Here is a 13,170-nt window from a genome sequence, read left to right as displayed (position 1 = left end):
AGAAGGTGCTCGATAGGCAAATGTCTTCGATGTCCTCTGAAAGGGTTTATCAGGCACTGATTGTGTCCAAAAAAAAAAAAAAAGCCACCTTATGCACCAAATACTAATCGAATTCAAAGTGCGGTCTTTGTCAGTGTTTATGTTGTTATTTTATTCATTTTGTTAGTGTTGTTTGTTAATTTTTACCTCCCTGCAGGTGCGAAAAGAATACGGGAAGTGTTTCCGTCAGTCTCAGTGCTGTGGCGCTTTGCCCCCGGACAGCACACACAGCGTGGGCAAAGCCTCCACGTCTCGCTCCACGGCCCGATACTCCTCCGCCACTCAGGTAAAGCACTTAACACTCCGTCTTTTCATTTCTCCATCAGCGCCTGTTGTTGTTGTTCTGACAAATATGGATGTTTAGGGTTTTTTTTTGTTTTTTATGGAAAAAGCCAGCAGTTCTCATTGTGATAAGTGATTTTGAGCCTTTGGGCCTGAGAGAGCTTTTTTTTTGCGCCTGATTTAATAAACGCTTTCTAAGATTTTAAGACTCGCCGAGATACAAATCGTAGAAGAAGGAAAAACACAGATAATGGATTTTATATTCCTAAGGGAAGGACGAAAAAAAAATAAAAAATACAAATAAACACTACATCTGCTCCTGAAGTTTTCTCAGGCGTTTTGTGACGTGATTCGCTCATTCGAATTCTATTTGTCACACATAAAAACGTACACCATACACAGAACAACATAAAGTGAGATGGTTTTAATGACTGGCCGATAACATGGAAATAAATAAATAAATGAAAAGGGGGAAATAATAGAGTGTAAGAATAAGCATAGAATTTGTTTTTTCCAATTGAGAAAAAAAAAATAGAACTGTGTCGAAACAAAATAGCATAGAATTTACCATATAATTATAAAAATGTGATATAATTGCAGTAAAATCAAATAGAATTTACAGTATAATAAAAGAATAGAATAGAATTGCAGGAAAAGTTCAATTGTATAATAAAAATAAAATATAATTGCTAGGAAATAAAGTTTAAAAAACAGTACAGTATAATAAAATAGACAAAGGATTTATTTGTCCAATATACACTACAGCACAATGAAATTTATCCCAGAAAGCTGGGGTCAGAGCACAGGGTCAGCCATGATACGATGACCCCGGGGGGCAGTTGAAGGTTAAGTGGCAGTTTGGCTGTACTGGGGTTTGAAACGCTTTCCTTTTAATCAGTAACCTAAATATGATTTTGTGCATGACAATAAAATGATAAAATCATAAAGAGGAAGAAGAAAAGAATACAAGTGCAGTTAAGTGCAATAGAAAGGATTAAAAAGCTAAATTTTACAATTTAAATATGGAGTATAATTTTAGGGAAATAAAAGAAATGGAATTTATAATATAAACATTTTAAAATCAAATCATAATGACATTTACAATATTGCAATAGAATAGAATTGTGGAGAATGGAAAAATGGAATTTAGAGTATAGCAATAAAATATAATTTTAGGGAAAGCAAATATAATTAGATTTACAATATAATAAAAATGGAAAATCATTTTAAGGAAATAAAATGGAATTTATAATAAAAATCAAGTATAATTTTACGGATGTCAAATAACATGGAATTTACAAAATAAATATATATAATAATTTTAGGGAATAAAATAACATGGAATTTATAATACAATAAAATAGGATCTAATTTTAAGGAAATCAAACACAAGGATATTTATAATATAAATAGAATTATTTTAGGAAATCAAATAGACATTTACAATAAAAGAATAGAATAGAATTTTAGGGATATCAAATATAATGAAATAAAATACAAAAAATGGAATATAATTTTAGGGAAATAAAATGGAATTTATAACAATAAAATCTAATATAATTGTTTAATTTTAAGGAAATAAAACACAATGATATTTATAATATAATAGAATTATTTTAGGAAATCAAATAATGACATTTACAATATAAGAATGGAATATCATTTTAGAGATGAACATGGAATTTACAATAGAAAAATATTTTAGGGAATCAAATACCATGGAATTTATAATATAATTAAATATTATATAAGTTGGGGGTAATCAAATGGAATTTCATATATATATATATATATATATATATATATATATATATATATAATTTTACGTAATTCAAATACTATTGATTTTACAATAAGAATATTAAATAAAATATACTTGCAAGGAAATAAAATAAAGTTTACTGTAAAAACAGAAAGGAATAAGAAACTAGAAATTGAATACGGAATACAGAAACTGGGCAGCATCTACATCAGAAACAGCGCGACTTGTTTCATGATTTGTTCTAAATAGAAAATGCCACTTCCCGTTCTTCTATAATATTAAGGACGCACTTATTTGTTCAATCCTCCACATGGGTGAAAAAAGGTGTTTTATGGGGAACTTAATTTCTCATCCTGCGCACACCTAATCATTCTGTTTAAATGAGATTCCTTGTGACTAATTGAAGTTAGTATAATTTGCCAACGAACGGGAAATCGATTGCAGGCAACATTTCGTTTCCCTCATGCGCTTAATGGAGCTGTTATCGAATCCGCCCCCTTCGACGTCGATAGAACACCGGCGTCATCAGCGTGACTCTTTCCACACACCTGTAGTGTTTTCACTGGCGTCAATTAGCAGCCGTGTGATTGTACAAGCTCGCCGTAATAGAGTTCCTTACCAACCCCGGATTTCGCTAAATAGACCCCAGCATGGTTTATGCTATGATCCGTCTTGTAGCGCCGGCCCTGATACGGTGCCATATTGTTAATGCTTTTCCCCGAGAGCGATTACGACTTTCATCTGAGTTTAATAACATCTGAGGAACATCTCAGCCATTAACGTGAACACGATCGTTATTTGTTTATTCATTTCATTATTAGAGTATTTCGGCGTCCCGTTCTCCTGTGCCTCGCTCCCGAAGTTTGCGAGGCGGAGAGCGGCACGATCGCTGTTACCTTCTGCTCGTTAATTAGCTCAGATTTTTTTTTACACGCTCGTAGCTAACGTCATGTGTCTGTGTCGCAGAGTCGTATCAGGCGGATGTGGAATGACACGGTGAGGAAGCAGTCCGAGTCTTCCTTTATCTCTGGAGACATCAACAGCACCTCGACACTAAACCAAGGTGAGCGCTCTACCGCTCTCAAAGACAAGATTGACGCTCGATAACTTCACTTTTGATTGACTTTTGTTTGTTTTTTATGTGTGAAATAAAAGTTTGCTTGGAAAACTTACTTGCGTACATGCTAGCAAGCAACAATCAACAAGGTCGCCTCTTGTGGGCGTGGCCTGCCTGTCATCTATTTCAATCAAAAATTGAAACCGCAAAACAATCGAATTTTCAAATGTCTTGCTCGTGTTAGTTGTTCCACTGCACAGCTGTTTTCTCCAAGCTGATTGGTCGGAAGGTGCGCTAATCATAAAACTGCACATAGATTGTTAGTTTCTTGTTGTACCGTGAACGAATCTCGATATGACTTGCGCTCATCCTAATATGGTATTGTTTCTATAGTAACCCAGATGAACATGGGTTTCATATAGAGTCTGGTTCCTCTCAAAGTGTCTTCCTTTTACCACCTCAGGGAGTTTTTTCTTACCACAGTCACCACTCATTAGGAAAAAAAATATTAAATTATAAGTACCAAACTTATATGCACTAAACTTATAAATTATTTATACAACTTTATAACCTTCATCTCATTATGTAAAGCTGCTTTCAGACAATGTCTGTTGGTCAAACTACTATACAGATAAAAATTAAATGAGCTTAAATGAGTTTTTGCAATATTCAGGTGCTTTATAGAAGTTTTGGCTTTCCGATATATATATATATATAACTCAACATAGAGCATGAAGACAAAATATTCTTAAATATGTTTTAAAGTAATTATGGTGTTTTATATTACGTTAAAAATATCAGGGCACCACTCTAAAATGTTTCCACACAGACGGTTTTAATTGCTGGATGTGTGTATCATGGTGAATTGTGGTGCATTGAAGGTTTTAATTACGGCTATTTATTTATTAACATTTGTAATAAAAAAGGTCAAACAGAAATGCTGCACTAATCGCGCGGAGAAAAAAATGAGTGGCGTTAAAATTGCGTTTCAGTTTGACAGATCTAATTTGTAGTAATATACAATATGAAGATGGCAGTGGATAAGATGTCAACAAGATAACATGGAGCTCTAACCTGACAACAAAAAAGCATGACACAATATTTAAGGAATGATTAATAAATGGTAATGAGCAAATTGCTGTGGTTTGAATGGAATAACAAAATTTGAACGATCCTGTTAAAAACAAATGAAGAACTGATAAAATTAAGGAAGGATTCAGATAGACCAGAGGTTTACCAACAGTAGGCCATGGAGTATCAGCTACTATCCAACTTTACATATGGCACATACAGTAGAACCCTCAACCCCATTTTTCACTACACACACCCCACACACCGAACCACACGAATATCAATCAATCATCAGACACAGAATACTTTACTGAACCCATAGGGAAACTGTTGGGTTGCAAAAAAAAAAAAAAAAGTAAAAGTTATTCCGATATATATATTAAGCATATATGCTGTATAATTTCAAAATGAAACTGGTCTGCTGTGCACAAAAGGTTGGTGACCCCTGGGCTGGATGAATGAATGAACAATGAGGCTTTTCTTTCATTTTTGAGCACTGAATCTGGTTGGCACGAAACACTAGCAGGTAATAAAATAGGGCAATAACGGATCATCTGTGCCATGGCTTCCAAACAAATAATTTGAATTTATATTGTAGTTGTATTCTAATTGGCCCAGAATCAATTCAATCTTAATTGTGGTGTGGATCGTTGTTGCGTTGTGGTTAAATCTGAACTGTATGCTACAGAATTACCTGTTGATTGTCACTTGCTAGCGTGAGACTTTGTAGAAATTGAATTGCTTTGGGGTAATTAAGTGATTAAGATGGATTTCCGATCAGATGGTTGTGAGATCAAATCCCAGCACCACCAAGATGCCACTGTTGTGCCACAGTGCAAGGCCCCCAAACCTCAATTTCTCAGTTGTAAAAATAATATAATCATCATTCATTAGGCCAAATGCTATAAATGTAAATATCAATTCCAGTAACTCATATTCTAATGATACAACCTTGAAGATCACAATTTAAATCTAAAGTATTCAAACCTAAAATAAAAAAACAGAACCCCACAATTTCTTCACATCCTCCAAGCTCAGCGTTTCATGCAGCATTCGCTCATGTAGGCTAACGGAGCTCCTTGTTAAAGATTTTGATGCAGAAACTTCTGAAAAGGTTTGATGTTTTATTATTTTTTGATTTGAACTGCAGACATAATAGCGTGAAAACATGTCAGAAGACATTAAACAAAAAAATAAAACAACCCTCTTGTTTGGTGACGTGTTTGAGCTTTTGAAATCACGTCAGACGTTTAAAATGGCTGTTTGCAGGCACCCCCCCCCCTCCCCCGCCCCCCAAAGTCCAGTAAAAGAAAATAAATTAATAAAATAAAATAAAAAACAGATCGATCAATTATTTAGAGCAAGCAGGAGTGTTCGAGATGAGACGGCAACGTTAAACTTTAGACGACCCGCTCGCACAGTTTCTGTAGTCACGTTGGTGTGTGAGGAATAAACTTCTGGTGCTTGAGGGTGGGAAAAGAAACTGTGTGGTTTCTGTCCATTGAATGTTTTTTTACTACTAACTTCCCCGACAAAAAAAATAAAACCACCACAGGATCATCATGACATTCTGAGAAATACAATATCTTACCATTTTGACTCCGCCCATTATTCAGATTTATCCCTATTGGATTCTCAAATCCGATTGGTCAAAAGGTGTTCATTTATATTTAAATGCGTTCACGTCCTCGTTTCAATAGTAAGATCCCATTATACGACAGATTGTCTATAAATATGGTCATGTTTAAACCCACAAACCATCGATTGATTGTGAATCAGTCATATGATCAGTCATATTTATCAATCAGTCAGAAATCGATTGTTTTCCTTTGAAGAGATGTTTATTTGTGATTTTTTTGGGGGGGTTCATTGCAGTGGCTTTGCATTCAGAGTTCAAATACTTAAAATATTTGTACCATGAGAAAGTCTTCAGTTTTATGGTTTCTTGGTTTAAAAGGTCTGGGTTTTTTTGGGCCTGGGAGCATAACAAACTGAGTGATTGTTCTGGATGTTCCACATAAATATAAACTATAAAAAAATTACACCTTGTCTTCCGTAATAAATGGAAAAACTACTCGCTGTGCCGAACGAGGAATAAACAATACAGGGTATGGTGGTTTTGTAAAAACAAAAAGGTACAGCTTTGAAATGTGTTTCATTTATACCTCATGCCTTCTTAATAGTGTTCAGTCAGGGTGCACATGTGTATTCGGTTCTAGGTGTTTTTGACAAGGATATAATGAATTGGATTGTAATTAATATAAACTACAGTGGATTAGAACGCTGGCGGTTGACATAAACAGTTTTTCATTCAGTGAACAGCTGATAACCTCAACATTTATATAACTATAATCAATGGACATTCGGTGTCATCCGGACGAGGTTCGGTTTCCTGGTTTTATACCATCATTTCTTCTGTTTCCACTGACTCACTCAAAAGCCTTATAAATTACAAGAGATAAATGTATAGGGACTCATTTCTGATATGATGATTATTATGAAAATTTATATTAATCTTGTCTTTGTTTTGGGACAACGTCTGTTGTTAAAAGCGCCGTACAAATGAATTGAATTGTATACATTCAGGTAAAAACTTACAATTGTATATTGATTAAACAGTGAGCATTAAAAGCCCTTCTTTCTCTACCTATTTATCTCTCTCTTTTTGTCCGTTCGTAAAATAACAGGGCTTTTTAAGGAATATTAGCTGAAGAGAACATACAGAACGCACTCATTTCACTTCTAGCCTGAAATTTCTTTGTGCCGTTCTCACTGCAAGTCTGCTTTTTGGAATGTACACTTTAATGGTATTAATAATAGTTTAAAAACATTTCTTTCCTTCTAATCATCTCGCAGAACCGTTTTCAACCTCGAGCTATCCCTCCTGCTTCGCGAAAAAACCCGAGGCCGGTTTTATCTCTCCTACTCTCCATCATAGCAACTCCTCGAAATGTCTTTCTCCAACCACCGAATACGATGGCACGACTCCATATCCGTCTCTCTAATCCCACGATCCTTTTCTTTTCATCTCACCACGCTGTCATAAAAAGAAAAATCATCCAAGATCTTTATATTTATATATATATTTTTTTAACCGGATCTGTCAGACTCGGTACAAAGATTCAACTGTTGACCCAAAGCACATGCTGACCCAACAGCATTACAAGCTGGCAGCACTCATCCATCTGTTCTTTCGTTCAGCGCTCCATCATCTCGCAGATGCACATCGATTTTGATCCTCGTCCAGTTCAATGTAGAGCGATCAGACTTTGTAGAAAGGTTTGTGTGTTGACCCGGAGCGCAGAACCACATTTCATACTGACGGCAGTCATTTCTTCGGACTCTTCCTTCCGTCCTCTGTGCCAAAGAAACCCATTGATTTCATTGTTTTTTGTATTTTTTTTTTAAGTTACAACCACCAAACAACTACAAAGGAAATACAAACAGTATTGCTTCAAAAAAAATAGAATCTACAGCATATGTAAAAAATGCACTTAAAAAAATGGCAAAAATGTTTCCAAACTGAAACATGCAACTGAAGAGAATTTTTAATTCAGTTTGAATAATTTTTATATGTAACAATGTAACAATGGGAATTGTCTCAAAGCAGCTTCACACAGTTAGAGAGGTTATATAATTTCATCCCGAACCGTCTAGAGACGTACCAGCGCCATTTGGATCCCACTTCATGTGGATTTTTGACATTAGACCTCTTTGGGTGGTATGGAGAAGCTGGTGTTGTATCTATGATGATCTCAAATGTTGAGATTTTATGAGTTGCTCAGTAGCTCCTGGTTCCATAATCTCAAATGACTGTAGAAGACTGTAGAAAGATCATTACTCATAATCTTACACTCCAGTGCTCATGTTATTTCTCACTCTCCAGTGTTCTGTATTGTTTAAAGACTATAATCACACTCTTGATGTCACCCAAATGAGGATGGGTTCCCCTTTTGAGTCTGGTTCCTCTCAAGGTTTCTTCCTCATAACATCTAAAGGGAGTTTTTTTCTTGCCACAGTCACCATGGCTGCTCATCAGGGATAAATACACATCGTTCACCTTAATTTTTAAATTCTGTAAAGCTGCTTTGAGACAATGTCTGTTGTGAAAAGCGCAATAGAAATAAACTTGACTTGACTTTGAAATGTAGAAGTTTAGTGCCTATATGTTTGTTCCTTATAATCCTAAATTTATCTTCAATGAGCGAGAAATAAGCGAGAAAAAACTCATGGTATGAGGAAGAAACCTTGAGAGGAACCAAACTAAAAAGGGAAACCATCCATATCTGAGTGGCACCAAATGTCCAGTAATTATAGTTTTACAACCTAGATTTAATTAGAGATTAGAGACAATGCTAAAAAGATTGTTTTTGATTAAAAACTTTCACAAAAATATTAAGGAGGATGGTTTGACGAGTCAGATATCTGGCTGCATAGGATAAAGCTGGTTATAGTAATAGGTTCATATTTTATTCAATTCAGTTTTATTTGTGTAGAGAATTAAACAATGGACACTGTCCCAAAGCAGCTTTTCAGTAACAATAGATTACAAATATATTTTTTAATTTATGAATTAGTCATCAAATGTATTCCTAATAAGTTTATTCCGTAATTAATGGGTGTGTCACTGGAAAACTCCCTGAGATTGCATTAGAACAAACCTTGAGTTTGGTTCGTCTCAAGGTTGTGTACTTTGGAATCTGTTTGGAGTTACAACTAATACTGTGGAACATTCCAGAAGGCGAGTTCATTCACTTTATAGCGGCTAGAAAATGATTTTTTGTTTGCAGAAAGCAAATAGACGTAATGAATCATTTCTATTCCTCGAGCGATTCATGGACTGATCGACTTTTCAGCATTATACAGGTTCATAAAGACGATTGTTATCAAAAACACAATTTTGTATTCGCTGTTACAATGAAGTGTCGCAACTAAATAGGGCGAAAAAATGCATCTGGCGTACACTCAAATCGCTGTATAGCTACTCAAATTGTTACTATAGAAACGACAACATGACATCCAGAATGTAATAGAAAATGAATGGACGTTTTCTGACCAATCGGATTGAAGGAACGCCAGAGGAGTAGAGTAAAGAGTTGCAGTGTGTGTGTTTAAGTGTGTGTGTGTGTGTGTGTGTGTTTAAGTGTGTGTGTGTGTGTGTGGGTGAAACGAAAAAATACAATTCTGCAGTATAATTAGATGTTCAGAGGAAACCACTTCAGAACTGCTATTAATCCTGTTTGAGAAAGCGGGCACGTGGGTGGGTCGCATTTTATTGCTAACTATGATGAATCCTTTCTCTTTTTTCCCTCTTCCTACCCGTTTTTTTCTCATTTTCCTTCCTTCCTTCTGTTTCTTTTTCCCCCCTGCAGGAATGACTGGCAACTATCTCCTCACTAACCCCCTCCTCCGAGCACACGACACTAACAACCCCTATAATAACCTCCTCGCCGAAACCATTGTGTGCAACACACCTTCTCCGCCTGTCTTCCACTCACCAGGTGCCTCCTGCCCTCTTTTTTCTTCACTGAGAATCCATCAGAGTGTGTGTGCATGAGTGTGTGTGTGTGTGGTCTAGGTGGGTTTTTGTAGCTTTTTCTTTACGAAGAAACAGTTTTTTTATTATTTCATTTCCTGAACAGTATTAAAGGTCTTCTGCTTTTCACGCTTCTTCATCCTCCTTTTGTTTAGTTTTTTTTTTCCTTTTGTTTTAGTTTTTGGTTCGATCCTTGTTTCACGTTCAGTCCGAAAACATTACGAACACTTTTGTAACCCTGAGCATGCCTGCATCAATCCGGCCCAAGTTTGTTGACACGCAGCACTAATGCACACAGATGGAGTGCGATTTTCGCTCTCGCCACCTTGCTCCATGCCTAAGGACGTGGCGGGACAGGCGTGATGGACACTCGCGCTGTGTTTTTCGGCGTCTGACTCAGCCTTCCATCAAAACAAAACAAGAACAAACATCTTTAACTGGCGCCGTCTCGCCCGCATCAAACGTTCCAACGGCCAGAGCCTGACAGTCGCATCTGGCAGCATTTCCTGATGAAATGACGGAGAGAGAGGGAATAAAAGAGAGAAAGGAAGAAAGAAGTGAAGAATTTGAGGGGCAGGATAAAGGAGGTCATGCATTCAGGATGGATGTTAGTGAGTCCTGACAGACAGTTATTTGGTTCGAAAGATTCCTCCACATTGTTGAATGTGGATAATTAAAAACACTGTTCTCGCATTCAAACAGATTCACTTCTGCAGAAGACTCGCAGTTTTTTTATTTCAAATCTTCAAATTAATAAAAGACAGATAATCATTTAAAGAAGCAACCACAGCAACAAACATGATCATTATTATTATCAATATTAATAATAATACGGTTGGATGGAGAAAGAAAGAGTCAGACAGACAGATATGAATGGCTTGATGGGCAGACAGACATGGATGGATGGATGGATGGATGGATGGATGGATGGATGGATAGATAATTTAGTTATATAAATAAATGGACAGAGGTAGACAGACAGATGAATGGATGGGTTGATGGATGGATGGATGGATGGATGGATGAATGGATGGATAATTGATTATATAAATAGATGGACAGAGGTAGACAGACAGACGGATGAATTGGTGGATGGGTTGATAGGTGGATGGATGGATGGATGGATGGATGGATGGATGGATAATTGACAATATAAATAGATGGACAGAGGTAGACAGACAGACGGATGAATCGGTGGATGGATGGATGGATGGATGGATGGATGGATGGATGGATGGATGGATAATTGATAATATAAATAGATGGACAGAGGTAGACAGACAGATGGATGGATGGGTGGATGGGTTGATGGATGGATGGATGGATGGATGGATGGATGGATGGATGGATGGTTGGTTGGTTATATGGATGGATGGATGGATGGATGGATGGATGGATGGATAAATGGGAAGGTATATAAAATCAACAACGGCAAAATAGATAGATAGATAGATAGATAGATAGATAGATAGATAGATAGATAGATAGATAGATAGGTAGATAGGTAGATAGATAGATAGCAGCAGCAGCCACAGTATTAATAATAGGAGTGAGCTGTATGTAGTTGGCAGTTTGTCACTTGCTGTGAATGCGGATGTGGTTAATCATCACTTGGATGAAAACTGCAACACACAAACACATAACCTGAGATTTTTCTCTAACATTCCTCTGCCTATAATGAAATATTCAGACTCCTAAATGGCAGCAGCTGTCAGTCATCGCGCTCTGTAATGCACACTCCGGAAAACACACACACAAACACACACACACATTAGAACATGGAGAGTGGCTATAAATAGATAATGAACACAATAAAATAATTCATGTAGAGCAGCAGCAGTAAGTTGATGGGCATTGAAGGCCTCGTCCTGCACTCCCTCTCTCTCTCTCTCTCTCCCTCTCTCCTTCTCTCTGTCTGGGCGAACAGAGTGTAGGTCTTCAATGTGTCTATCACAGGAGTGGGATGTGCATGCTGAGAACTGCTCTCTCATCTCACACCAGCACACCAGCCTCCATGGCTCTGCTCCAGTCTGCCTGTTTGTGTTCTAACTAGAGCACGTAGCTGTCGCTGGTGTCTTCCAAACCCTCTGTGCACCAGCATCAAGGACGAATCTCTTACTTGGAGGACCGCCAACATTCTAACATGGCTTCACCTGAATTTTTTTTAGACATTCGTACAATTCACATCAGAGGAGAGGAAGATGTTTCCATTGTACGATTGTATGAGAGCTCGAGTTCTAACCACAATCAGTGGGTTCTACATTATAACTTATGGGAAAGCGGCTTTTTTTCACCTCACTGTTGGTATTTTTGCTAAGAATGATGCTATTTCTTTAATTAAGAAACATCACTTTGTACGTTTTATCCGTTTATAATTACTTTTTAACCGGGTTCTCTCTAAAGACTTTTTGCCATTTTGCCATTTACAAAGAACATCAACAATTCCACAGCAGTGTGGCATAGATGTTGATATTTGATTGTGAAAGTGAATTGACAGACGGACAGACAGGCAGACAGGCAGACAGACAGACAGACAGGCAGAGAGACAGTTAGCAGATGGACAGACAGGCAGATACATACAGCTGAATGAATGGATAGGTAAGTATGTAGATGGATGGATCGATGAATGGATAGACAGACAGACATGTCTGGATAAGTGGATGAATAGGAAGATACTGTAGGAAGATGGATGGATGGATAGACAGAGAGATAAAATCAAAAATGAATGATATAAATAAATGAATGTAGAGATGTATCTTTATAATAGACAGATAGACAGACAGGTCTCCCGATACTTTTTTCCAATATAGTGTATATATTTTCTACACCATGGAGCAGAAAGAGGAAATGAACGACACAAATCCTCGAGCGCTCCTGTTAACAATTTCTTCAGCGTCGCGATCTCACTGGAGACTAGCAGGTGGCACGAGCGCTGCACTAATCATGGAAGAGTTTTATTAAATCTATCCGACCTTCTTCTTCCATGCTTGTAATTTCTAACATTCCTTCATGTTATTTCAGGCCTTTTAATACCAAAGGCTGCGAAAAATAAGTAAACGCCATTGAGGCAAAAATTGAATGAAATTTGTAAAAAAAAAAGCTGCGAGCCATCTCATCACGCGTAAACACTTAGAGGATTTCAGAGAATGGCATTACAGAACCGTAGAACATATTTCATGCTTTGGTGAACATCCGCTGGTTGTTTAAGTGTAGAGTGCTTTAAAAAAAAGAAGAAGAAGAACAGGACGAGGGTCGACGAGGAAACCGTGGGCAAGTCCCGATGCCGTCGCGGTTAATCGAACAGAAGAGCACCTCGCCGAGACGGATAGTGGGCGGAAGAGAAAGGAAGGCGCCGACGCGGCGCGTTGGCATTGCATTCACGTCTCGGGGCTTTACTCAACTCCGACGTAGGCCTGTATGGAT

At 37.2% G+C, this 13,170-nt stretch overlaps 1 protein-coding gene across 13 annotated transcripts in view; it reads left to right on the top strand.

Annotated features, from left to right (window-relative positions):
• The window catches only part of LOC124387128 (adhesion G protein-coupled receptor L2-like), a 139,568-nt gene that overhangs the window by 120,940 nt on the left and 5,458 nt on the right, over positions 1-13,170 (top strand). For 7 of the 13 annotated variants that reach the window (XM_046851255.1, XM_046851257.1, XM_046851258.1 and 4 more), the window contains 3 exons: positions 197-325; positions 3,050-3,146; positions 9,584-9,712. In XM_046851255.1, coding sequence (XP_046707211.1) covers positions 197-325; positions 3,050-3,146; positions 9,584-9,712 — 355 coding nt within the window. The remainder of the gene's footprint in view (positions 1-196; positions 326-3,049; positions 3,147-9,583; positions 9,713-13,170) is intronic. The other 6 variants (XM_046851260.1, XM_046851261.1, XM_046851262.1 and 3 more) reach the window with 1 other exon arrangement.

This window comes from Silurus meridionalis, chromosome 6 (assembly GCF_014805685.1).
Source record: "Silurus meridionalis isolate SWU-2019-XX chromosome 6, ASM1480568v1, whole genome shotgun sequence".
Classification (NCBI taxonomy): Eukaryota; Metazoa; Chordata; class Actinopteri; order Siluriformes; family Siluridae; genus Silurus; species Silurus meridionalis.
The sequence above is the reverse complement of the archived record's forward strand: the minus strand, read 5'-3'. Positions and strand labels throughout refer to the sequence as shown.